Genomic DNA, 26,167 nt, shown 5'->3' with positions numbered 1-26,167 from the left:
ATATATATATATATATAAATCCGTTTTTTTGCGTATCGCGATACAAGTCATTTGTCCTTTCTTTTTGAGGCAACAATAAATTTTGAGACTTTCGAGGAAATTTTAATATATTCAAGTATCGATTTAATATGCCTTTTGTAAGAGTGAATTCGCGATCGATCTTTATATACATCCGCACATACGTTTATCGGTCTTTATACATATGTATGTACACACATACACACTCTACATATATGTATATGTGCAATTACTCGTAAAGCGCACATGTTACTGCCACCAAGTTATTCGCTCGCAAGATTACCTATGCTCTTTGGGGACTTCTGGATTTCTGAATAATTTCAATTGCCGCGCTAGGCTCGCCATATGCTAATGAGACAGACGGTACTCGAACAATTTAATTTGAATCAGGCAATTATTAAGAGACTCTAATGGTAATAAAACCCTTAGAATAAAGTGCCATTTTATTGTGTCACCGCAATCGTAGCTTTTCAAATCGGATAATCTCAATTAAAGAAATTGAAGGGTTGCGTTGAGCGCGATTCACGTAGGAAGACGAACAGAATTTTTTACAATTTCTTAAGAAGAAAGTTACGCGTTCATGAGAGACATTTTAATCAAGCACGGCTGATTAAAAATCCATATATGATCATCACGCGAACTATGTGAATTAAGTAAAATAACATTTAGTTTTCTTGTAAATAACCAGTATTTATACATCTTATTGGAGAGACAGAAAATTCAAAAAATTATAAATCCATATAAATATATTCAATATCATATTTTTCTCTTTCTGTCTCTCTTATATTAAAATATTTTCAATTGCTTTGATGTTCACTTCTTGCGCACATGCATATTTTGTCATTTAATTTCCGACTGTTATACGATACGCGATCGACGATCGGTGATGATCATAAACGACGAATGCCATCTCATCTGTGGTACTGCATTCAAAAATATTTATGACGGAATTTGATCTTGCTTTGAGTCATTCAAGCCAAAACATAATAATTATTAATTATTAAATTTCTCATATAAATCTCATTGTAAATAATTTTACAAAATAATTTTTTTTACATGTAGATTGCATGGAATGTTTTAAAACATCGAAATATTAAATTTAAAAATATTCTTCAATACTTGATTTCTCTTAAATGTAATTTCTAAAAAAATTTTTAGAAGTTTAAAAAGTAATAATATTAATTTTAATTCATAAGTTACCAATTACTCTAGAGATGATTAAAAAATTCAAATTGATATTAACAAATCGAGAGAACAATCTCATCGAAATGAATATAAAACTGTCTTCGCGCAAGTTTAGAGAACGAAACAATTCTCTTTAAATAAAATATTAGAATTTACTTTGATTAATACTTTAATAATATTTATTAGTTGTTTAATAAAATAAATTCTATATATGATGTAAAAGATATCTGCAATAAAAAATTAAATAGTTTGATTTTTTTCTTGCATCAGAAGTACCAAGTTTATTAAGCAGCATTAAATGATATCTCGTTGAAATATTTATAATAAGTAAAAGTATCTTAAAAAGTACACGTGATTTTTGCATATCTAATTATATCAATTGTATGCACATACAATATTTTCTTACATCTCGTATATTACGAACAGTGGATTCTTTCCACGTTCTTGAGCGTGATCGTTACTTCGATCTCATGAACGAGATTACTATTTCCCACAAGACGAGAGTTGAATTGTGAATTACAAAGTATTATGCAAGTTGGTGAAAACTTTGTCTAAGAGATCTCTAAATAACACTTTAAAAAACTTAAAAATACCTCCTACGTATAATTTTAATATTTAATATTAAATTAATAATAAATTAATAATAAAAAGCTATATAATTTAAAAGCATATTTTACTTATTACTAAAATGCTTGATACTTGATGCTTTTTTGTTCCAAGAATAAGAAAAAAGCGAAAGAAATTTACTGTAAATCGGACATGTACCAAAATCGGCTGTTTTACCGTGGCACCGAAAAGTGAATCTGGCCATGCAGTTTCGCCGGCTCTAAAGTGGATCTAGTTGACGCTACTAGACTTTTCTAGTTGGTAAAACCAGCTAGAAAAATCGTCTTATGAAAAACGGCGGTATATGATCCCTCTCAGTCTTTTCGCTGTCAGTATCAGAGACATTTAAATGATTTAAGATATGTGATACAAATCAATGATTAGATAATAGATTATCAAATATTAAATAAAATAATTTCGCTTTTATTTACTCAACAATCTTGATATACAAATATTTATGCGCGATGTCATTGACTCGATAAAAGTACTAGATATCAAGTGCATGTATTTATGTATACATACATAGACGCATACATACAGATATTCTCGACTGCGCTCGTAGCGGCAGATGGAGAAAAGCATCTGCGGCTAACCGGCGAGGATGTGATTGAGTGCCGCGACCCGCGACGCGAGCGCGAGATTTTATTTGGATCCGAATGTTTTTTTGTCATCGGAGCGATCTACGATGAACCTGACCGCGGGAAACCCGCATGGCAACGGCTTGCTCTACGCCGGCTTCAATCAGGACCAAGGTACGTCGCACGCGATTCCACGCGCGTATGTTTGACAGCGCGCGTTTATCCCACGCATTGTCAGATCCGCTTCGTTTCCGCGTCTAACCTCATTAGCGTAACGCGCAAGATGTTTACGTCGCCGATATGAATATCAACGCGACCGCGACGAGATATTTAACGCCAGGATTCTAACGTCCTAACGTCGCGCTTTACAGCCTCGCGATCGTGTTCGCAGGAATAATTCAATGTTGCAAATTGTAACGGTATTCGTCATTTCTAACCTCGTTCTTGCACGCCCGTGGATCGTAATTTTGTTTGTCAGTTAATTTATTGCGATTCTTCTTGATCGCGGAAAAAATGTCAACAATCTCTATCAACATCGAAATGTCACTCGGTACACATATAGATTTGGACTCGTATCGATCATCTACTTTTATCAATAAACTATTTTATTCTAATTTTTGTAAAAGAGAAAATATAAAAAATATAATAAAATTATTCAATATGCTCATCAATATTTCCTTTCCATTTTGAAAATCATGTCATATATATTTGTATGTTGCGTGTGATTATATATTTCATGTTCATGATATCACATTACATGTGTGAGTTTATCATATCCAGTCATTTTATGTGTTTGTGTTAATATGTACATACTGTAAATACTAATTAATATTGCTAAGAAAAAGGATGTATATAAGCAGATAAAAATATCAGTCTTGTTCACGCATTTGCAGGATGCTTTGCCTGTGGTATGGAGAATGGATTCAGAGTATACAATTGTGACCCATTGAAGGAGAAAGAAAGACATGATTTTAGTGACGGAGGTCTCGGATATGTAGAAATGCTTTTCAGATGTAATTATTTAGCGCTAGTTGGTGGTGGAGCAAAGCCAATGTATCCAACAAATAAAGGTTGAGTTTTACTTTTTGTACATATATTATAAATATTGTTGTAAAGAGATATCATTTATATTTTGTAATTGCAGTTATGATATGGGATGATATAAAAAAATTGCCAGCAATCACTTTAGAATTTAATGCATCTGTAAAAGGAGTAAAATTGCGGAGGGACAGGATAGTAGTAGTATTAGAAGGTGTTATAAAAGTTTACACATTTACGCAAAATCCCCAACAGTTGCACGTATTTGAAACTAATCCTAATCCGCGAGGATTGTGTGTTCTATGTCCAAATAGTAACAATTCTTTGCTCGCCTTTCCTGGAAGAAAAAATGGCCATGTTCAAGGTAAGAATCGTTACAAAAAAATAATTAATGCTCTTTACATGTGTTATATAACACCGAGATTTACGTTTCAGTTATAGATCTGGCTAATACGGAGAAGCAACCTTTAAATATAGAAGCACATGAAACGCCTTTATCTTGCATAGCTTTAAACCTGCAAGGCACTAGATTGGCTACTGCCTCTGAGAAGGGTACTCTGATAAGAGTATTTGATACCCAAAATGGTAACATGATTAATGAATTAAGAAGAGGAGCAAATCATGCAAATATCTATTGGTAAGTGCAAAAGGAGATGTGATGGATAAAATATATATGTATGCAGCAATGCTAAATATCCATTGTATGATGTATGCACATACTTTATTTTAGCATAAACTTCAATCACGATTCTACGTGGCTCTGCGTTGCCAGTGATCATGGAACCGTACACGTATTCGCCGTCGAAGATCAAAAACTGAATCGCCAATCTAGTTTAGCGTCCGCCACGTTTTTGCCAAAGTACTTTAGCTCGAGTTGGAGTTTCTGCAAATTTCAAGTACCGAGCGGTCCGCAATGCATGTGCGCGTTTGGTCAAGATAACAATAGCATTATAGGTAAGCTGTGAATTCGAAATATGTGATTACCATGTATATAGCAATATTTCTTACGTTTACGATCCCTTATGCAGTGATATGCGCGGACGGTAGTTATTACAAGTTTGTATTCAACAACAAGGGTGAATGCACGAGAGACTTTTATGCACAGTTTCTCGAATTGACCGACGACAAAGCGTGATTGGAGGACGATAATGGCGGTGAATTCCCAATCGTACGACGAGTGATGACTATCGTCGTGTTCCTTCGTTATTTTTATTTATATCAGTTAATAAAAATGGGCGAGTATGGCGAAGGTACATTGCGCTCATTGAGATTGCAATATGTGGACTGTGCATAGAAAAAGTAACGTCCATATCGGATGTTATGATAGAGGACCAAATAAAGAGTTCTAATTAATTGTTGGTGATACCGATCGTTGATGTATTGCGTGACTTTTTGAAAAAGAAAAAGAGGAAAAAAAAGAAAGATTATCGATGCGAATATCGCAAAATGTGTTAATGGACATTATGTCATAAATCTGTTACACGAGCCTATTCAACCTGACGCCTATTAATAGAAGAGCAAATTTTTAAATATAAAAAGAAAAAACAGAAGGAATATACCCCAGGTATAACACAAGGGACACCGCAAGTTACTTGTTGACGTGATACTCACATTTTTTCTTACAGTTTAGATAAGAATGCTGCTGCAACTATAGCTAAAGCGAATGTTGGCCATAAATATCATTGTGGCAAAAAAGAAATAATCATTTTCTGTAGCTATGCAGTAAAAGCTTTGCAATGCAATCGTGTATCCTTATCGATTTTGTGTTTCTCTAGCTCTACAAATTTTTTCGTTATATATAAACACGTTATATATTATATAAAAATGATATATAAATCTCTACTCCCTTTAACAGTTTTAAATAAATTATTGTTATAAATACTGCATTCTCCGGTTATAGAATCGTAACTCTCGGGATCGGCCGTTATAATCGGGGCTTGAACTTGTTTATAATTTAGAAATTAATCTCTAGTCCTATCAATTTTATCGATAGTTCGCCTGAATGAAAAAAATAAAAATGAGAGTGAGCGAGATAGAACAACATTTTTATGAAATCGTCTATTTGGCTTTTGATATATGATAAGGATTTAAACTCGCTTGCTCGAGAAATTGAAAAAGCAAAGGCTAAATTACGATTTTACAATCGAAGCAAAAATTGATTTTATAACCGGGAGGTATTATTTTTGGCGATTAAATAAACATGTCTTCGTTTTATAGCCGAATCATATCATATACACATTATACATATATGTATCGTACTGGAATGTATTGTAATTTTTATTTTTACGTTTTTCCATACACATTTAATATACATATACACAAGAAGTGACCCTACAATCTTTGTATCATACGGATATTGCCGCAAATAACAAAGTTGTAATTTCACAAAGAAGTTGGGTTCAAATATGAAATAAAACTAATTATATATATATATATATATATGCCATGACTCGCGGAGTCCTACCGTTATTTCTTTAGTAAATTAATCTATAATTTGTAAAGTTTTTTTCACATTGTCAAGAACTATTGCGAAAATCTTTGAGAATATTTCGCATTATGTTAAAAAATTAAATTCAGTCTTGCGCGCGAAAAGAAGTGCGCAGAAGTGCGTATAGCAGTGAGATTAATCTTGAAGTCGCGATTATTTTATCTATCAGAATCCTGACGGGTGAAAATTCAGAACTTACATGTGTCATACATGTGCGTATAGTGGATATGCAGTTTTTCGATTAAATGATTTAAGTATAACGACACTATCATCTGTGTGTGTGTGCGTCGGATAAAGAACCGTCTTAACACACAAATGTAAAGAAGCGCGTAACTTTAACAAGGCAAGAACAAGAAGAAACATTTAAATATAAGAAGCATGTCCTTTGCAGAAATTATCGAGTTTTGTACAGTAATATTTTTTCAATTATCTTCAAGTCCTACATCGAATATACATTTTATTACGAAACTTTCTGTATCCGCGCTGTTAATTAATTTTTCATTTACAACATAATGCACTTTTCTTTTGCGATTCTGCAATCATCTCTAAATTGCTGTCCCAATTTCACGATTTCTTTCAAAGCATATGATTTTCTCTTGAAAATGCATGCCATGGAGAACTATTCGCGATTAAATTTCGCGTCTTTATGAAGTCATAGTTTTTCTCGTCCAACGAATTCTTTATTGCTCTATCCTCATAATATTTTTAAAGCTCGTAGGGTTTGTTCGCCGAAACCTGGATTGCTTTTGGTACCTCCAGTGTTACAGGAACCGCGTACTTTTTTTTCATACTGTGCACTTCGTGTGTGAGTCCTTGTTTTGTCTCGAGACTTTTATAAGTACTGTACACGACGAACCAAACGTAAAAGCTCATAATTATTAGGAAAAAGGCGATAAGACCTGCAAATATTTTATCCTTCTTCAATAAAAAACATGGCTAACATATTTAACATGAAAAAATAACATTAATATAAGATGCTTCAGTAAGTGCAATGATATGAAATAACTTGTTCTAAAATTTATGTTTTATGCGACCTTATAATATTCTAAAATTGTTATGAAGAATATCAGTTAAATCTTTGTTGAAGAAAAATTGATAAAAATGTAATCAAAAAGATTTACTGTATTAATAACATAAGTACGACAATTTTTGAGGCATCTTATATAATTTATAATTTTAACGTACGTTCGCAAATGCCCGCTCTCCCGCCTAAAGTGGCGAGGAAAGGACAGTCCTCCTCTACCAGAAATAGTGAGATTGTTAGAGCCGATATGATAGTGATTTTGACCATCATCCAAGGCGCCATAAAAGGAGGATTATTCTAAAAAATGGAATATATAGAATACAAGAAAAGAATGAGTTTTAAAATAATCTTTTAAGTGATTTCAATTATATATATATATATATATACCGTCAAAGCTCCATAGAGAAGTAACATGGTGGAGATGAAGTGAATAACAGTTATGACAAGGCCACAATACATTGCATATACCATTTCTGCAAATATATAAAATTGTCTTTTCAAAAGTTATGTAATAAAAAAAAAAGTAATGTTTGTTTTGCTGTTGTCATGCAATAATTTTTATCTCTTGTGTGAATATTTTTGCAATGTATACCAATTGCGTTATGATGTGCCAGATCCATTTTTTTGGTGTTGAGATGATTCGACGATATTTCCTCCAAAGCCTCTCTTTCGAGAGCATCTTCGGTATCTCTTACCACCATTTCTTTAATCCCCATTGCATGTGCTAGCGCCAGAATGAAAAATATCATACTGAATCCCGACGAAAACTGTAATATTTTTTACAATTATATTCAGTGAAGAATAATTGTTCGGGAGATGTTAGACATTTCATAGAGATTGCTGTTACCAATTGAAATATGGCAATTAATATTGTTCCCTGCCTTAAGTTGAAGTAGTGCAAAAAGTTTTTCAATAATCCGATCTTCATCTTTGCTTTTGAAAATTAACGCAGATTATATATTATTTTTGTAAATATTCCTAAAAAGATTAGAAATTGATATATATATACATAATTTATGCAAATTATTTTTATAGTAATACACATGACACATATAAGTACGCATTATTAAAATTTAATGAAATACATAAATTTTTCAAGGAAAACCTTTTACTAATATAATAAAGCATTCGCGCGTTTTGCAGATATTATACCGAAGCGAGATTGTATTGCAAATTATGCTCTTTAACAAACGAACGCACATCCTATAAATAAAACACCACAAAGTAACGCTAACAAAATTCTAGATTAAACTAACGTGCTCACCGATAAGTTTACTAATTAATTAACAATCTATCAGACAATTCGATCTTGCCACCTCTTGACAATTCTTGTATGACACAGCCTTGATCGAGAGTTGCAGTGATGACGAAAGTAGGTGAAACACGTCGCCGTTTACCTTCGCAGCAGGTGTGCTCCGAATAGCGTTCAGCAAATTGTCGAACACCCTCCGCTTATGAAGGGAAATCAATAATTTTCGCTGGTTTGCACTGCGGAAACGAAACACGGGATCCGCAGCGCGACAACTTTGTCGGAAATCTTCGCGAAGATTTTTCGCGTATTCGAAAAACTGCGAGATTTCAGGGTCGGTATGCTTGAACAAAACGCGAGGGTTACTATGTCGAACGAAAAGGGAACAAGGGGCGAAAACGAACCCCTGTCAGTAAGCTACCCGACAAACGCGCACGCGCCACAATACACGCACACGCGCATCCTTCAAGGTGATCAATCCGCTCTGAATTGATCATTGTTTGTTTATATGCGTAGATGTCGATCAACCTGATGACTTTGTTGAGTTTATTATTTTTCTTTTAATCTGCTAATTTAATTTTTAGTCGTATTTAATTAAGATCAATAGCAGAGAACACTTTATTCCGTTATTCCATATTCGTAGATGATCAATTAATTTTGTGTGTAATTCCGAGTTATATCAGCATATTTATCTTAAAACTAATAAATTGAGCAATAATTCGAAAACATTGATTAATTGTAATTTTAATTGATTTTTTTAGGACTATTTTTAAAACAAGAAACTAAACTAAAGAAGGAAATAAGAGTGTGAGTTATAAATTATAATAAATTTTAAATGATAATTATATCATTATGTATTATTTTAATATTTAAGAGCTTTTGAAAATTTATGAGATCTAAAAATTTCAGAAAATTTAATATTATTAAAAGTCTTATGAATTCACTCACAAAACAAAAATTTCTAGATTTTTATATCTAAATATCCTAAGACATCAAAACTTAATAAAAAAAAATACCAAACTTCCAATTTCCAAAATCTAATAAGATCTCAAGAATTTACATATTTAAAAGATCATAATTAACAACTATTGTATTACGAAATCTATATAAATTTAATCATTTTGATTGCGGATGGAATAATCTGCGAATCTCCGTCGAGATTATTAGATCTGCTCGTAGGTAGATAATAGGCTGGAATCTCGAATTCCAATTTAAAAGTTAGTTCGATCGAGTTGAGTCATCTTTCTGAGTAGTCATAGAAACGCGACGGATACTCCCGATGTTATATTACAGTCAGCAGGTGGATGGACATGCGTGATTATCGCTGCCACTCGTGTGACAGTCCGTTTGACACATTAATATAATCGCGCATATTTTTCTTTTGAGAATTTACGATTTTAAATCAATGGATCGAAAGTATCAGAGAGTCGGTTTAGGCGTGGGTGCTTTTCACAATCCTCCAAGAGCAAAATATAGCGAGGAAACCAGAAATCTTATTAAGCGTAAGTAAATAGTAATCAACATATTCGGTCGATACTTTAAATATAGAAAATATTTTATTCGTCGTTTTAATCGGAATTAAAAGATCTAGTTTTTTTTCTGCAATATACATTTATAATTTAAAAACATGCGTTTAATATCTGAATATTTTAAATGTTAGTTTTAATGGAGGAATCTAAGCTAACAATGTTGCAAAGGAAGACGATCCAGGAAGCAGTCGACAAGGGCGAATCCTTACCGTCTTCTATTGAAAGGACGAAGAAAAACAAAGATAAGATCGAAGATAATCGAGTAAATATTGTGACGCTGTAAAGAAATTCTTCGAGAAATTCCGATAGGTTAAATCGTCTATTTCATGGAGGAGACGTTCACAGGACACAATTATAAGCAGCGGTGCTTACGAGAGAGAACAATACAGGAGGACAATGCCTTTACGTAAAAATTATAAATAATTCTTTAGTAATCAATAATGATAATAATACAATATACTTTAGTAATCATAAATGAATGGTGCATTAAATGACATATACATTTTACACGATTAGCCAACATGGAAAAACAGAAACGTCACTTGGCATGCATGATGGCTTATGGGAAAGATATGCCAGAGACGCCTCATGGTCCCAAAATCCTTCATAAAATTAGACGAGAGCCACAAATACCTGAAAATGCGGATGTTCTAAACGAATGTAAGTTTTATCATACAGATGCATAGAACGATATACCTAAATATTTAAAAAGGGTATACGTAACAGAAGTTTGCTCCTTTTAACATTGCCAGCCATTCATGATAAACAATTTTACAAAAAAAGATGGAGTTTTCCAAATTTAAAATAGATTTTTGTAACGCATGTCCCTTGCAGCATTGTCGACACAAATATGCATTTGTATTGCTTTGCTTCTCGTAGTAGTACAAGGGATTCGAGAGAGGATGGATTTTCTGCACGACATGGAAAATCTCGGAATGGGAAAGAAATATCGGCCCATAATACAGCAAGAGATAGCGCAGAAGATACGACTAATCGAGTCGCTAGATAAACAAACATCGGAGGAACTGCGAAAGGAGATTTATGAATCTAAATATGAAAAACCGTCGCCAAAACCGTTTCCGCTTGGAGAATTGGAGGAAAATTAATCTCAAAATAATCCGACTGTTCTTCGATGTAATCTACATATAATATATAAGATACATAAATTATGCAGGATAGATCACAGGTTAAACATGTGTCAAATATATTTTTATCATTTTCAACTATTTGATAAGCTACAAGAAAATTTTAATAAGATAGCAAAAAAAAATAATTTTGTATAATATAATTCACTTATTTTAAATCGTAAAGTCAATATAGACTCTTAGGAGATTAATCGATTTCGGAAGAAAAATAAATGCAGTTATCAAATTATTATTCGTGTTTTTTACTTAAAAATAATAAAAGTAAAAAAAAATAATAAAAAGTAAAAAATTAAAACTCTAATAAAATAATAAAAAATAATTAAAAGTATATATTAATTGAAAAAGTGATTGATATTTTACAATAAATCGCAGATGCTGCGCCGCGATCGCGACTCGGCATTTCATTTTCCATTCATGATGCCAGAATGAAGACTCAAGCAACCGTAGTGGAGGGGATAACGTACACAAGCGTAAAACCGGACATGTGAGCTCGGCGCTTCGGCTAGCCTCGGATAGCAGAAGAGGACAGATATAATGTTTCTGTCACCTGTTGTCAGCTGTCACTTTCCTACCAAACCGACAACGAAGGCAACGGGCTATGCTTCTCACGCGCTTTTTGATACGCGTGATAGCGTTAAATGTTTTTTTTATAGCCTCTTTTTGTATTATATAACATTTATACGAGTTTTATACTTCGTTGCCGGCTTGGTAGGAAGGAGACAGAAAACAGTATACCTCTCCTCTTCTGCTATCCGAAGCTAGCCGAAGTCAGAGTCTCCATTCTAGCTTTACATCCCCTGTCCCTGTTCCTGTTCGTCGGTCGTCAGTATTGCGCGATACGGCGATGGTGTATGTTCGTGAGTCGTTACTTTTCATGTGACGCCGCGCATAAACGTTTCATCGTCGACGTGTCGTAACGTAGTTTGCTCGCGAGTGTGAGTGCGAGTGCGCGCAATTTCAAAGTCCTTGACGCGCCCGCGCACGACAGTGTGCCCGGAACGGGACTCTAACCTTAAAACGCGTCTCCGTCCATCGCGATCGCCGCTTACGACAATCGTCGACTTCCTCATCGCCGATCCCGCACGGATGATCCACGGATGATCCAACATGGCGTCGACCGATCTGTCGTTCGGTAAATGATGAGCAAGGGGGCCCCGTAACAGTTCGCGACAAGGTCTCCCGGCGAGGTCGACCGGTTCTCGTCGAGAGCATTCGTCGGCTGATCCGCGAATCTCGCCGCTCGGAAACGCGGTCGGCTCGTCCCTCCCGGATGTACCCCGATCTTCTTATCAGTGCAATTAGAATATAGGACGGGGCGGATGTCTCTCGTTCGTCGAGAACGAAAATTTCGCTACCGGATATATAGTTTTTCTTTTTCGCTCTTAGAGTTGCGTGTTAAAGATACGTCTTCGTGTTCGTCGGTAATCAGCTGATCTTTACACGACACTTTGACTGACATCCACGTTGTAATGACATATACGTGGCCGGTAGTCAACGGTAATAACGGTAACGACGCGCGTGTCTAGTCCTATCTGATTTCCGTACCGTTTTAATAACCGTATGCAAGGAAAGTTCTTTTTTACCGCTTAGATATGACACGCTTTAAATTTTAAGATGATGGGATGATGTTACTAAAATATAATTGATGTTTAAAGGAAGTTATGTCACGAATTCAGCGTATCTATGTTAACACCAGCTAATAATGTACAAGGTGTTTCGTAAATACTTTGGAGATGACTTTACCTTGACAAAAATTTCATTATGTTATTTTTTTCGCAACATATGGATTCATTACAAATATTAATGATTGAAGATTTTATTGAACAACACAGTAAATAAATGGAAAAATATTTTATCTTGTATATTTGTAAAGTTAAATTTATCGAAACTATTTAATTTTTAAAGTCAGATAATTTTACAATTATATACGTATGATCGTAATGTTAGTATGTTTTGTGATTTAAATAAAGAATCTGCTTTCAAAATGTAATAATATCAAAACAAAATATCTGTCATGAAAGAAATCCGGAGTGATAGAAGCTCGTAGTTTCTCGTAAGAAATGCGGAGAAAGTCACCTAAGTTCCTTTTAACAAAAGCACGTTAATTTACGGGACAATCGATCGATAAAAATGTATGTACATGCTTACATGCATACATATACATACTCTGCGTTTCGTCACGCGCGAACGACGAGAACGGTCGCAGAAAACGAACGGACGCCGCTCTCGAAGGCCTCGTTACAGCCGTCGAGAGCGAGCGAGCGAGGTGAAATTGTTGGGGAGATCTGTCTCATGTTTCTCTCCTGCATAAATCTCAGGCTCTATACCGGCGTTCTACAGAGAGGTCTACGAGAAGATTTGCTCGCCCACCAACGGAAACGTCAAGCTCGAGGTGTTTCGGTCCCTCCTTGTCAAGTCACAACTAAACGGTTCCGTCGTCAATCAGGTATAACTCTTCTACATCTGATCTCGATCTTATATCAGTCTATTACAAAAAAACGAGATTGATTTATATGAAAATGAAAATATATATACATATATATATATATATTACAAAAGAAAAAGATTGATTTATATGAAAAAAATTATATGTATATATTTTTTTTATTTTTTGAATGAAAATTATTTTTGATATAAATCTGATTGAAAAGTTTTTTTGTTCTTTCGATTGCTGCCGATCGAAACGTTAATTATTTGAATTTTGTTATTGTGAATCTTTTAAAAAGTAAATGAAAATAAATAAGGCATAAAGAAGCATTTTGTTGGATAATTACAAAGAAGTCCATCACATCGTAGAGTGACTCTGATAGCGAGCTTAAATATGCAGCAAGCGTACTCATGGGTTTCAGTTTCTAGCGTGCCGTGCGTGACCTTTCCCAAGAGGAATCTCTATTTATGTTCTTTCTGATTTATCGCAACTAGATACAAAGTGTCACATTATATACCAAGAAATGTACCACAAGTATCTTTTTTTACGCTTTTCTTTCCGAGAAAATCATCTTATTTCTTAAGATCTCATTTTATGATTATTCATAATTTTTACGATCATACAACGAAAACACAAGATATATATAAATAAATATTAAAAAATCACTAATTAAAAAAATATTTCTATCATAATTTTGTATATATTAAAAGACGTGCAATGCTTACGTCAACTTTAAATCTAATGTCAGAGCAGGAAAATTCGCGCAAACGATTAACGTTTATTCAGGGATAAGTCGAAAAAGGCAAGTTGAAGATTTTCCACAAAATCTTTAGTTCTCCGCATAATTTTAACGTGCATTTAACGATCTTTTCGCGTCTTTCTTGTTATTCAGATCGCGGAGAGAACCGTCGCGTTTAGGAACACGTGGGTCTCATTGAGACTGACAGGATAATATGCTAGTTCTGCAACAAAGTGGTTCTCGTGTTACCGATGTCGTGTAATGCACATATGCATTTTGATCATTTAACATGACGTTTATTTTTCCAAGGAAAATCTCAATGGCCATGTACGTGATTTACGAAGATATTAATAAACCAATTGATGTTTCTGAATATATTATTGGTACTTCGTGTTCAACTACAAACTCGCACGTATATCTGAGATTGCGTCTCGGAATGCGATATTACAAATTCCAAGCGTGAAACGATTAACTTTTTCCATGCAATAATTTATTACTCATCGTTGTCTCATGCAATATTATCGCTACTTGCGGTTCCGATAACATTCAATCTGCTAAACGGTATGTTTAGTGAAATTATTAAAAGTAAAATTCGCTTTCAAACATTTTCAGATCAAACATTTAGAGAACATTAATAATTCAATTCAATATTTGCGCAAAAAATATGGATTGAAAGAAATATTCAATAAATGGAAAAATATTTTATCTTGTATATTTGTAAAATTAAATTTATCGAAACTATTTAATTTTTAAAGTCAGATAATTTTACAATTATATACGTATGATCGTAATGTTAGTATGTTTTGTGATTTAAATAAAGAATCTGCTTTCAAAATGTAATAATATCAAAACAAAATATCTGTCATGAAAGAAATCCGGAGTGATAGAAGCTCGTAGTTTCTCGTAAGAAATGCGGAGAAAGTCACCTAAGTTCCTTTTAACAAAAGCACGTTAATTTACGGGACAATCGATCGATAAAAATGTATGTACATGCTTACATGCATACATATACATACTCTGCGTTTCGTCACGCGCGAACGACGAGAACGGTCGCAGAAAACGAACGGACGCCGCTCTCGAAGGCCTCGTTACAGCCGTCGAGAGCGAGCGAGCGAGGTGAAATTGTTGGGGAGATCTGTCTCATGTTTCTCTCCTGCATAAATCCCAGGCTCTATACCGGCGTTCTACAGAGAGGTCTACGAGAAGATTTGCTCGCCCACCAACGGAAACGTCAAGCTCGAGGTGTTTCGGTCCCTCCTTGTCAAGTCACAACTAAACGGTTCCGTCGTCAATCAGGTATAACTCTTCTACATCTGATCTCGATCTTATATCAGTCTATTACAAAAAAACGAGATTGATTTATATGAAAATGAAAATATATATACATATATATATATATATTACAAAAGACATTTAGAGAACATTAATAATTCTATTCAATATTTGCGCAAAAAATATAGATTGAAAGAAATATTCCTCTCTCAGATAGTTTTTGTTTTTTAATATCCGTATTATAATATTGCATCTCGACAATATCAACCTGTTGTAATATTAATACATCTGCATATTTACGTAGTGTTAATATTCGCAGTTCGAGACGTGTATTTTCTTTTTCATCAGACCAATCAATTTATTCACAGTTTAATTCTGCGAAAATTGCTATCAATGTCAATTATACAACGTTGCATTACGCAATGCAATATGGCAATATATAATTTTCTATAAAAAAAAGAAAAAAAACATTCCGCAGGCGCCATATCGGGAACGAAGTTTTATCATCATCGACAACACGCCTGTCAATGATAACGTGGACGCCCCTTCATAATGATGCAAGATTACGTGGCAGGGTCAACCGTACTGTCGCGCACAGTCTGTTGCCCGCGACAACATCATAAACATCACGTTCCAGCGTATTCTCAAGCGCCTGTTACTCGCCTTTTATCTATTGAAAAATCAGTTTTATTTGGCAGCATTGAATAATTTCGGCGAAAATATTTAAATTTTTATTAAAATTTTTATTAATGTAAATATATTATAGAAAAAATTTACGTAAAAAGATTTTATTAACTTATCTTAATTAATATATTTATATATTCTCGGATAGGCTGCATAACATTATATGAAATTAAAATTTAATCTGATGCAGACATTCTAAAATATCTTGATTTACGCAAATTTAAATATATCATATATCCATAGCTCTAAGAAATACAGCGCGAATTGAAAACTTGTTTTGCAGAGATTTCTCATAAAAATCAATGTGCTGCTTCGCAACAGCCAGATATGTCACGTTGTTTCGCGACGTTCGTGTCTGTCCCTCGTTCATTATACTAACAACACAATCAAAATGGTATTACGCAGGGTTGCGCCGAGGTGTTTCATTCTCGCGAATAGCATAGCAATCTCCTGCATAGCTATACAGGGTGTTCTACAGTTACAACGTGAATCTTTAAGACAGTAATCTGTCATTAAAATTAAAATCAGAAATGTCGATAAATTATTGGTATAAGCATAGAGAAAATAATATTAAAAAGACAAATATATATTTTTTCCTAAAAAAATATTTATTTTTTATTAATAAATAATGATGTATTTAATGTGAGATTTTGCTTTTGGTTTGATAGGTATATCCTGACTATATAGAATATTATTATATATAAAATACTTTTTTTTTATCTTCCTGTTTTACGGATCATAATGTAAGATGATTATGTATGTATAGATTATAATATATGTATAATAAATTATAGATTATTATGCATACTGTCGTCATATAGCCTCTAACACGAGTAATTATCAAAAGGATATTTTAGAATGCTATTATTATGTATTTGCATAAAAATGCAGAACATAAATCATCCCGATTGTAGATTGTTTCAATGTACATTGTGTCTGAAGTTTTTATATCAAATAATACCTTATCGAGACGTCGTAACTTCGGAACGAACGAACGGTCCGTTACCAAAGTTATCCGGCGACGTTGCTTTCACTTTTTAATGATGCGATGAACGATCGACCCACGCGGTACGACCGTGGGTGCAGAAACGGAACGTCGGCCGCGGGGATAGCTTTTTGCATGAAATACTACTCGGTTTCCTGCTTAGAGGCGGACCTTTCGAGGCGTGTGTTGTTGCCGCTTGAAATCACCACCGTGTCTGCGCGCGATGAGCATTTTCTTTGATTACGAGAGGCCGACTTCCGGCCCGCGACCGATCGCCGCGTGAATCACGATGCGATCATTAAAAAATTACTGTTTAATTACTGTAAAAAGTTTCGTTTCGTACGTGTGCCCCTGCACGTTACGTGCACAGTATAAATACAACGTTGCATCAGCTCGCTGATTTAATCAATTAAATCTAAGTAGTAAAATTACAAATTGTAAACGATTATTTATTCTGATTTCAGTAACGTCTTAATAATTATAATATTACAGTTACATTAATTGTATACATATTAAAACGTTTTTTAAATACTTAAATAATTTTTGTGTTTTATTATTTTTCCTTAATACTATCTACGCATTCATCCTCGCGAATTACATCATTCTCATACCGAGCAAATATTTTAATAGCGAGTATATTAGTTGGTTCATAAAAAATCTCAAAGGAGCTTACGGTGTCTCCTCGATCTCATAAGTGTACAAGAAGAAGCTAAGGTAAATTCTAGTACGGAACACGTTTCGCGACCGCAAGAGAAGGAATCCATCGCAACGATTTGTCATGTGGTGTACGAGACGACAGAGACACGCGTCGCAATAAGAGTCTCTGTGCGAAATTACACGTTCCATCACACACAGGCTACCAGTATATCGCGAGCTTTTCATATCCCGCGCGAAACTAATCGCGTATCTATCTCACACACGAGCACAGAAACGATAAATCTCGGGGATAAATATCTTCTTGCCGTTCAGAAAAGGAATTAGAGAGAAAACAGTAGAAGATAACTAGAATTTTCGTGCTCTTACCTAAGGATTACTAAATCTATCAAAATTTTTGTATTTATTATGATTAATGTATGGTGAAATATTAATAGAAGTTTGTTTTTTTTTTTTTTTTTTTTTTTTTTGTATTGTTCACGTTTATGATTGATGATTATGATCCATCATGCACGATTACTTTTATAAATTAATAGTCAAGATGCTATGAGTAATTGTATGTTTCTTACTCATACTAATGACGAATTCTATTTTACTTGAAGAAAATTATTCTCTCTCTCTATTTTATATGACATATTTAAAATAAATCATATTTCAAAAAAGAGTATAACTAATATGTTATTCTTTATTGTATTTTTTATTGGTATACAGTATAAGTCCGATTTTTTAATATAATTTATTGCTATGTGAGAGAGGGAGAAAGAGAGCATACCGCTATTAAAACTATTCTAGAATAATGGAGGATATTATATGAAAATATTTTATGATCTCTCCCCATTTTTTTATACGAAATAAAAAAAGATAATAAAACCGTATCTTTTATTTTCTCTAGGCTTTTGCATACATGATTTACTCTGCGGTTATATAATTTTATTGCTTTAATTAAGTAGAATGGATTAACCGTTGATACTTCCGCGGGCATCCCTAATATCCATTCCCAACGTTGAAGCACGTTGAAGCACGTTGAAAACAAGTTCAACGTAACAGCAGCCGGTATGTTTTAACGTACGACATACAGGTCGTCTTCCTGTTAGGTGAAATCGTTTGATTTGCCGTCTTCCGCATTGGCACGCAATGTATGGTATTTTTATATCTAAATATATTCCGTTAGAAAGAAAATCGCCGCAGCAAAAATCTTCCTTTTGCGTTTCCCATCTAAAACGCGTTATTTTATTTAATATTTTCTTCGTTTTCGCAATTGTTAATTAATATCAAATAATTTCCAATTAATCGCAAATAAATATACGTGTTGCGATGTATTAATTGATATCGGACATATAATAAATTATTTTCTTGATATCTCGCGATTAATTTTGTGAAAATCGATACTTAATGTCATGTCAAAACACATGTGATCCCGATTGTGTGTTGCTATTATATTACAACTCGCAGCGGGATGTTTGAGTATCGTCTTCTCAGATTATATACTTCAGGTACGCAAATGAGAGATGATGATGAGTTGTTGGCTGGTTCAGTGCCTGCGCATAATTATCTCACGTAGAGATGGTGCGTGATGTGGCGAACATACGGCTCTCGTTACACGGGGCTTGTTTCACGTACGTCCTATAGACATTATATTTGTTTCTGTATTCGTGCGATCGCATCCAACTTTATTGATTCGAATGTCAATACACTCCCACGTTCTCGCGTGAAAGCACTCTGGTGTCTTTCTTAAGAATATCTTTGCAAATATAAAGAATATTTCATATTTTTGAAGATGGAAATTGTAATCAAACAAAAGAGAATCCAAACAAAAGAAAATCCAAACAAAAAAAAAAAAAGAAAAAATATTATATAGAATGATTGTTCTTTTCTTGGGTTTGAAAAAATATTAGTTTTTATCCAGTTATGTAACTGAATAATCGATGAACATAACGGATTTATATCAAGTTATCGTAATCTATTGTTTGTGTAAAAAATAGTTTGGTAACAGGCACAGGTTAATCTTTTTTTTTTATCTTATCATAATATTATAATGATAATGATAAAGTTTCGTGAGCACACGTACATTCCAGGGCACACAAATATACAACGTCGCACGTCAGATAAGAGTTTCTCAATGTAATAATATCGCTCTCTTATCTCTCTTCCATCATAAATTTCTTTACACGGTGTTGTACATGTTTCGTGTATACATTCCCCACGTACCTGTATATCACATCAAAAATTTACATATTTTTTTCAAGCATACACAATTTTCTGTGCTTTTTCTTTTACATCTCCTTTCTCGTCGATGTGTATTGATATTCTTTTTATCTCTTTCCTGTAGATATCTCTATTTCTATTTCTTCTTATCGATATCTCTATCGATTTTGCTCTTGTTACCTCTTTTTATTTATTCGATTTCTATCACATTCTTCCGACCAATAAAAAACGCACTCGCGTTCGCATGACCCGAGCAGATTCTTGCTGTTTGTTCGCGCGGTTCGCGGTTCGCATACGTAGCTAGAATGAAGAATCTATTATTGTCGGGATTTACTCCCGGCTTAAACTTGATCGACGATTAAGGTTTAACGACACTCGAGAGGGAGCAATGAAAGAACAGGAGTGCCCGCAGTGGCGTAGATGGATGCCTGCTCTTTTCGACCGCATTTTCTCTATTCAGATCATTTTTCTCTGCAAAGCATCAGTGGAATATTTTTAGTGTAAATATATCTTCCATTCAAAGTATGCTTGATATAAAATTATTTATGTACTGTGCTTGTATAAGTTTATTAAATTTTTTATTAATCTTCCTATATAAGTTATATATATATTAAGTTTAATTTTAATAACAAATCAACGATTCTAAAAGTATAACATCCAGTTCCTTATTGTGTGTTTTATATCCGCATTTCCCTAAATTATAACAATTAAATTAAGGGACAGAGGTCTTTCCTCTTTGTTGATATTTACGTCTCTGCATACACTCGACTTAAGTTCGCATGCACTCGTGCTATGTAGCTTATTCTATCTTGTGGTTTCTTTGAGTTCAGACGAGGATGGGGGAAAGGGATAAGGAAGGGAGCCAAAGTGTCGCGCAAAAATAAGAGAAGAGAGAGTACGAGGAGGAGAGACGTGAGTGAAAATGGAAGCAGAGGTGGAATGGTGCGGGAAGGTAGAAAAATCCCCGGAATGCAGTTACTTTCATTTATGGGCTAATCCTTAAGCTTCGTTCACAGAGAGTTTACTATTGCGCCGTTATTCGTACGTGAAGTATGTGATTGCCGGCGCTTTCTCGGTCTCGTAAAATTGTTTTTTTTTTTCCATTGCTACATATTATTTTTCAAGAAGAAAACAGTCTCTTGTATTTCTGATAATTATTTTATTTAAAGAGAAGTGAAATTATTTTATAAATATTAAACTAAAATTAGTACTAACATTGAAATACCTCTAGGAATGAGATAGATAAGAGACACATTCGAAGCGGTATTCTTAAAGCGGTTTCTCTGTTCTTCTTCAGATATGGAAACTGGTAGACAGCAAAACGGGTTACCTTACGAGAAGCGGACTCTACAAGGGGCTTGCTCTTGTCGCCTTCGCTCAACAAGGAAAGCAACCGAGCGATAAGCTGTTGGAAAATTCCGAATCTCAAGGTTAGCCGAATTAACGCTTAAATGACTAATCTTTTAATTTGCAACACAAGATACTATTACTAGCCTCGAAAAATTTCAAACTTTTTAAAAAAGTCAGAGAGAGAATCTTTAATTTGATAAATATATTTAACTATAATTTTAGTTTTTTTATCAATAATTTTCTAAGAAAGTTCTGTGAGCAAAACGGTACGAAAAAGAAATAAAAATATAATTTTTAGGATTCCAGAAAAAGATTTCTTAAGAATGTATTTTTATCAAAAAATATTTTTCGGATATAATAACTGATTATACTGATTATCTATATTCCTGACATTATATGCCTTTTTGGTTGAGAAGAAATGTGGACTGTAAATATCGACAGATAATAACGAACGTTAATAACAATAATTGAACATTGATTATAAGCGGAGATAATGAACGTTTCGCCGAACGAGAAAAATTACGCGTTTGTATTGAATTTAATTCAACATTTTTTTACAACGGTGTTCTTATATTTTTTATAGCTTAAATATGTAATTTACTCTGCAAATAAGACAGGCCATATACGATCTTTTGTGCCGTTAACATGGTCCGTATAGATTGCGCTGAGAAAGTAGGTCTTGAATAAATCCATTATCGGACAGGTGCTTAGATAATGCACGAATGTGCCTCGCTAACATATCAAGAGACCTGTATGCATTACAGGAGTCATTGACCAGCAAAATTATTGCCGTTTTGCTTATCGTTAGAAAGTTATCCGTATGTCCGTACTCTATCGCGACTCAAGAAATAACGCTGCAACTTCCCGTTAGAATATATTATGTCGGACGTTACTGCATGTGATATAGGTATATTACTTTTTACTTTATTATTAATAAAGAAATGAAATACGATTATTTATCATGATCTGCATATTTAATTTGAATTAATTTATATTATTTCATATGCGTGTGTTTTTGTGTTAATAAAATTGTATTCTTACTTATACATACGCGTGTCCCCTAATCTATCTGGAAAAGAATAAAACTTTATATAAATTGCTGTTTATTATTATTGATAATCATACTCTTACTAAATTATATTCACATTTTTCGGGACATTGTCTTGTACCACACAGCAAAAAAATTTTAATAGAATTCAATAGCTCGACCAGTTTCATGGTTTGGAGAAAACTTCTTTTCTTTGTTTTGAAATAATATTGTTCGTTCTCATTATACATCAAATTATAAATGCGTAGAAGAAAAACGACTTTATTATAGTGAATGGTAAAACTATGGGAACGTAATAAGCGTCGCTGTACGTAGCAAGGTATCGCGAGGTCAGGAGACTCTTTCGTTATCGAGGTTGCAACGACAATGATTATTTACCACGGCAAAGGAATAATAATGCCGTGAGATCTCGCTCTCCTCTGAAGTAGTACATATTGGAAAGGACACAGAAAAAGAAAAAAATAATTTTAGACTGTAAACTAACCCCTATTTTTTTACGTGTGTCGAATTCGTTACTCCAATTTTGGTTTTATATATCGGCTCTCAAGAGTAGTAACGGCATTACAAAATAGACGAATGTGACTGGATATTGAGTCTATTCAGTGCAGAAATTATTAATCCATTATAATATTTTATAGTAATTATATCTTTTGCACAATTGAAATGACAATGGAAGAAGCTAGGACATATTTCTATAGTATTTAAAAAGTGATAAAACTAATATGTCTACAATAAAAAATATTCTCTCACGACATAAAAATAAATAAATATTGTTAAAGAATATTTTAATTTTTTCTTTTAATTTATATTCTTAAATTATTTTTAATAAATTTTACTTAAACAAAATGACACATGTACAAAGTGAAACATGTGCATTTATTTATTTAAGTGTATGGATACATTGGATTTATGAATGTAAAGCGGATTTATAAATTTATCGATAAATTTATGAATTTATAAACATAAAAAATCAAATATGAAGAAATACATGCAAACATCCGAGATCAGAGAAGAAGACATCTCTTTGAAATCCAGAACATTTAGTCACCCTCGAGTTCGTTAAACTTAATATATTTCAATCAAATTTTATTGCTGCTTCGTAATTGTGTAATTGTCATCTCTCCATTGAATACGACCGGTCGACAACTGTCAAAAAATGCGTCCTTCGCTTGAGAGGATCTTCTTATGTGCAGAATTACCCGTGCCCGTCCTTGGTGATCTGTCGGAAGTAACGTTACTGGCGCAGAGGCTGCACAGAGGCAATCCAGCCAAGCTGAGTCACACTTACTCAGACATTTGTAATCTCGACACAATCGAGGTCAACCTCGTTCCCGAGAAAAAGGGTATCTTCCTGAAGCACGTGGAATATCAAGTCACTAGTAAGGTACTACCAGAGTTCGCGCGCATGTATCTGTATGTGTATTTGTTTAAATAAATATAGGAATGTAGTAAAAGGCTAAGAACGTTATAATAAAGCCAGGTTCAAATTTGTAATAATATAAAAGGATCATATCGCGACGAACAATGTAACCTAATAACATGGAGTATTTCTTGTTTTTTAGAGGTTCAATTCCGTGGTCTACAGACGTTATAATGACTTCGTGTCGCTGTACGATCTCCTTTTGGCACGGTTTCCTTATAGATTGATACCCAAATTACCACCAAAGAAGATCGTGGGAGGTGAATACATACATATACATATGCGTACTCGTTGAATACGATACGAAAAATGCGTATATGTTCTCGTATAATATCATGATGTTATAATATTATAATTAATATAACGAACGGAAGATATTTTCGAGGAACTCGTTTTTCATTTCACCTCCTTTATATATATAGCGGACTCGCAATTTCTCGAGGAAAGGCGGCGTTCTCTATTGCGATTTCTTACGCTGATCGCTCGCCATCCGGTGGTGAGCGGGGACCCGATCGTACAATTCTTCTTCACATTCACCGGCGATGAGACGCAGCATAAGATCCGCGAGGTATTTAAACGCGTGCCGGACGAGTTCGCGACGTCGGAACTGTCGTCCAAAGCGAAGGAACTGATGCCACCCGAGACGCTAACCGAGTTCGCGAACAGCCGCGATCAAATACGCGTTATACTCCTCGGGATCTCGCGGTTGAAGCACATCGCCGACAATCTGGCAATCAGATCGCACAGTTACGCCTCGGACATGGCCGAGCTCGGCACTCAGCTGAGCACTTTAGCGGCGGAACAGCACGGCACCGGTACTTGGATCACCGGCGGCTCCATCCTTTGGCAAGACATGAAGAAGGGCTTTCACGTAATCTCAAAGTAAGAATTAAATATCGATAACGTGAATCGTACTTGAGAGTTCACGTTGATTGTCACGTGATTGTGGTCGTTTATTTTATTTTTTTAACTTCTGTATTTTAAAAGATTCTAAGAATAAGATTACAGCTACTTGTGTTTTTTTTTTATAGTTTTATCGTGAAAATAAATAACACCTTTATATACGTGGGAACAAAAGTCATACAAATAGATAAAATTAAACGATGCATAACAATTCTGTGATTAATAGATCGTTCGGTAATTTTGATAAATTTCACAGAGGGCCGAAATCTTATCTGAAAAATTCTTTTTTCTATATTTATTATCACGTGTTTAATTTTACGGTTAATTTTGTTCGATTAATAAAACTCTCGATTGCGTTTAAATAAAATATAGAATAAACAAAGTTAAAAATACAATATTCTAGAGAATTCAACCTGCTATCGAGCAGAGCTCTTCAACAAGCTGTCAGAGAGGAGACCATGATTTGCGAGAGGTTGAATCTTCTACTCGATATTTTAGTCGCACACAGAATGTTGTGCGAGAGACACGAGCGAGGCGTCAACGCCGATCATCAACGTGCCCTGTCTACAATGTTATCTCTCAAGAAGCGGCAGATGCAAGGCGTTATTCGCGGAACCGATGTACGTATACCTATTTAAGATTTATTAGCAGTAAACTGTGACTCATCCGCATGAAAGGTATAATTTAACCAGCAATCGCATTGTCGCAATCATATAATTACTCGCCATCAATTTAAAGACAAGTAGTACAATCAGAAAGCGCGGGGAGACTCGTTATTGTAAATAATAAATTTAACTTCATGCGGGTTTTACGTAATTCGTCATAGTTGGCGAACGCGCGGTGCGAACCGTACGCATACTCATTTCGAAAAGATTGTATGCGATTTTATCGTATATTCAGGCTGATACTGTCGAGTACCTTGAGAACAAGATGGTCTCCCAGGAATCGGTGATCGCCAACGTCGAGCTGAGAAATTGCTTCTCGCTGCTTTGCCTGCACATGGAGACGCAGCTCGTTCACGCACATCTAGAGATACTCGCCACTGTGCTACAAAGTCTCGTCAGCGTACAAATCCGTGGACATTCCGAGGTAAGCCATCACCAGCTCGCGGTATTTTCAATATTATATAGTTTACTGATTAATGAATTTATTCATTTTTCAAACAAACGCAGAGATTTCGGTGAGTTGTTGGATAGTATTCTTTTTAAAATTCGTACTAGTTTCGTTCTTGTATCATGTATACTTTCTTTGATGTACAGCTTCGTTATATTTATACTACACGATATTATATTCTCTTACAAAAATATATCCTAAGAAACCATCTTTACTATCAAGACATTTGCATATAATAAATCTCTGGAATCGCAAACCGGTAGAGATTGCTGATGCAAATGTTTGTTTATAGTTGGCCGAAGTGTGGAAACTAATCGAACCGACGATTACTAAGTGTTTACCTGAGAAGTTGGCAAGCGGATCCAACGAAGGATAGCATAATAAAGTTTCGTGTTTATCTCAGCAAATCATATACTGTCAAATAATTGATAACCGAAACTTGTATACAATTTTTAATAAACATACATGGTACGTATACATGGTACATATATATATATATATATATA

The 26,167-nt window shown here is 34.2% G+C and overlaps 4 protein-coding genes across 5 annotated transcripts; 3 read left to right on the top strand and 1 right to left on the bottom strand.

Annotated features, from left to right (window-relative positions):
* The first annotated feature begins 2,351 nt into the window (after positions 1-2,351).
* LOC115242754 (WD repeat domain phosphoinositide-interacting protein 3) lies at positions 2,352-5,689 on the top strand. Of its 2 annotated transcripts, none has more exons than XM_029819280.1 (6): positions 2,352-2,561; positions 3,281-3,457; positions 3,532-3,789; positions 3,861-4,062; positions 4,156-4,379; positions 4,454-5,689. In XM_029819280.1, exons 1-6 carry the CDS (start codon positions 2,495-2,497, stop codon positions 4,558-4,560), a joined length of 1,035 nt encoding a protein of 344 aa, XP_029675140.1. In that variant the 5' UTR covers positions 2,352-2,494; the 3' UTR covers positions 4,561-5,689. The 2 variants fall into 2 exon arrangements, with proteins under 2 accessions (XP_029675140.1, XP_029675141.1); XM_029819281.1 differs by lacking the exon at positions 2,352-2,561 and adding an exon at positions 2,636-2,806.
* On the bottom strand, positions 5,686-8,645 carry LOC115242756. The gene is made up of 6 exons (XM_029819282.1): positions 8,202-8,645; positions 7,785-7,915; positions 7,530-7,704; positions 7,325-7,410; positions 7,099-7,234; positions 5,686-6,812 (listed from the first exon to the last, which is right to left on the bottom strand). Exons 2-6 carry the CDS (start codon positions 7,863-7,865, stop codon positions 6,619-6,621), a joined length of 672 nt encoding a protein of 223 aa, XP_029675142.1. The 5' UTR covers positions 7,866-7,915; positions 8,202-8,645; the 3' UTR covers positions 5,686-6,618.
* A 626-nt stretch (positions 8,646-9,271) lies between these two features.
* On the top strand, positions 9,272-10,909 carry LOC115242757 (UPF0193 protein EVG1). Its single transcript, XM_029819283.1, has 5 exons — positions 9,272-9,688; positions 9,847-9,977; positions 10,025-10,121; positions 10,232-10,375; positions 10,595-10,909. The coding sequence occupies exons 1-5, from the start codon at positions 9,592-9,594 to the stop codon at positions 10,819-10,821; spliced, it is 696 nt and encodes a 231-aa protein (XP_029675143.1). The 5' UTR covers positions 9,272-9,591; the 3' UTR covers positions 10,822-10,909.
* A 752-nt stretch (positions 10,910-11,661) lies between these two features.
* LOC115242758 (sorting nexin-8-like) lies at positions 11,662-26,160 on the top strand. The gene is made up of 9 exons (XM_029819284.1): positions 11,662-11,992; positions 13,179-13,306; positions 21,125-21,257; positions 23,419-23,609; positions 23,788-23,905; positions 24,068-24,527; positions 24,952-25,168; positions 25,449-25,637; positions 25,954-26,160. The coding sequence occupies exons 1-9, from the start codon at positions 11,968-11,970 to the stop codon at positions 26,035-26,037; spliced, it is 1,545 nt and encodes a 514-aa protein (XP_029675144.1). The 5' UTR covers positions 11,662-11,967; the 3' UTR covers positions 26,038-26,160.
* The last annotated feature ends 7 nt before the right edge of the window (positions 26,161-26,167 follow it).

This window comes from Formica exsecta, unplaced genomic scaffold (assembly GCF_003651465.1).
Source record: "Formica exsecta isolate Colony F162 unplaced genomic scaffold, ASM365146v1 scaffold622, whole genome shotgun sequence".
NCBI lineage: Eukaryota > Metazoa > Arthropoda > Insecta > Hymenoptera > Formicidae > Formica > Formica exsecta.
Note: the sequence above shows the minus strand (reverse complement) of the source record. Positions and strands in the feature narration are given on the sequence as shown.

Excerpts from the sequence above, each read along its gene's own strand:
- LOC115242754 (XM_029819280.1), top strand. The coding sequence starts at position 2,495 with ATGAACCTGACCGCGGGAAACCCGCATGGCAACGGCTTGCTCTACGCC. Across the intron at positions 4,063-4,155 it reads AATCATGCAAATATCTATTG|CATAAACTTCAATCACGATT; the intron begins GTAAGTGCAAAA and ends ACTTTATTTTAG. Across the intron at positions 4,380-4,453 it reads AGATAACAATAGCATTATAG|TGATATGCGCGGACGGTAGT; the intron begins GTAAGCTGTGAA and ends TCCCTTATGCAG.
- LOC115242756 (XM_029819282.1), bottom strand. The coding sequence starts at position 7,865 with ATGAAGATCGGATTATTGAAAAACTTTTTGCACTACTTCAACTTAAGG. Across the intron at positions 7,705-7,784 it reads TAATTGCCATATTTCAATTG|TTTTCGTCGGGATTCAGTAT; the intron begins GTAACAGCAATC and ends AAAATATTACAG. Across the intron at positions 7,235-7,324 it reads TTCTCTATGGAGCTTTGACG|AATAATCCTCCTTTTATGGC; the intron begins GTATATATATAT and ends TCCATTTTTTAG.
- LOC115242757 (XM_029819283.1), top strand. The coding sequence starts at position 9,592 with ATGGATCGAAAGTATCAGAGAGTCGGTTTAGGCGTGGGTGCTTTTCAC. Across the intron at positions 9,978-10,024 it reads ATAAGATCGAAGATAATCGA|GTTAAATCGTCTATTTCATG; the intron begins GTAAATATTGTG and ends AAATTCCGATAG. Across the intron at positions 10,122-10,231 it reads CAGGAGGACAATGCCTTTAC|CCAACATGGAAAAACAGAAA; the intron begins GTAAAAATTATA and ends TTACACGATTAG.
- LOC115242758 (XM_029819284.1), top strand. The coding sequence starts at position 11,968 with ATGGCGTCGACCGATCTGTCGTTCG. Across the intron at positions 21,258-23,418 it reads GGAAAATTCCGAATCTCAAG|AATTACCCGTGCCCGTCCTT; the intron begins GTTAGCCGAATT and ends TCTTATGTGCAG. Across the intron at positions 25,169-25,448 it reads GCGTTATTCGCGGAACCGAT|GCTGATACTGTCGAGTACCT; the intron begins GTACGTATACCT and ends TCGTATATTCAG.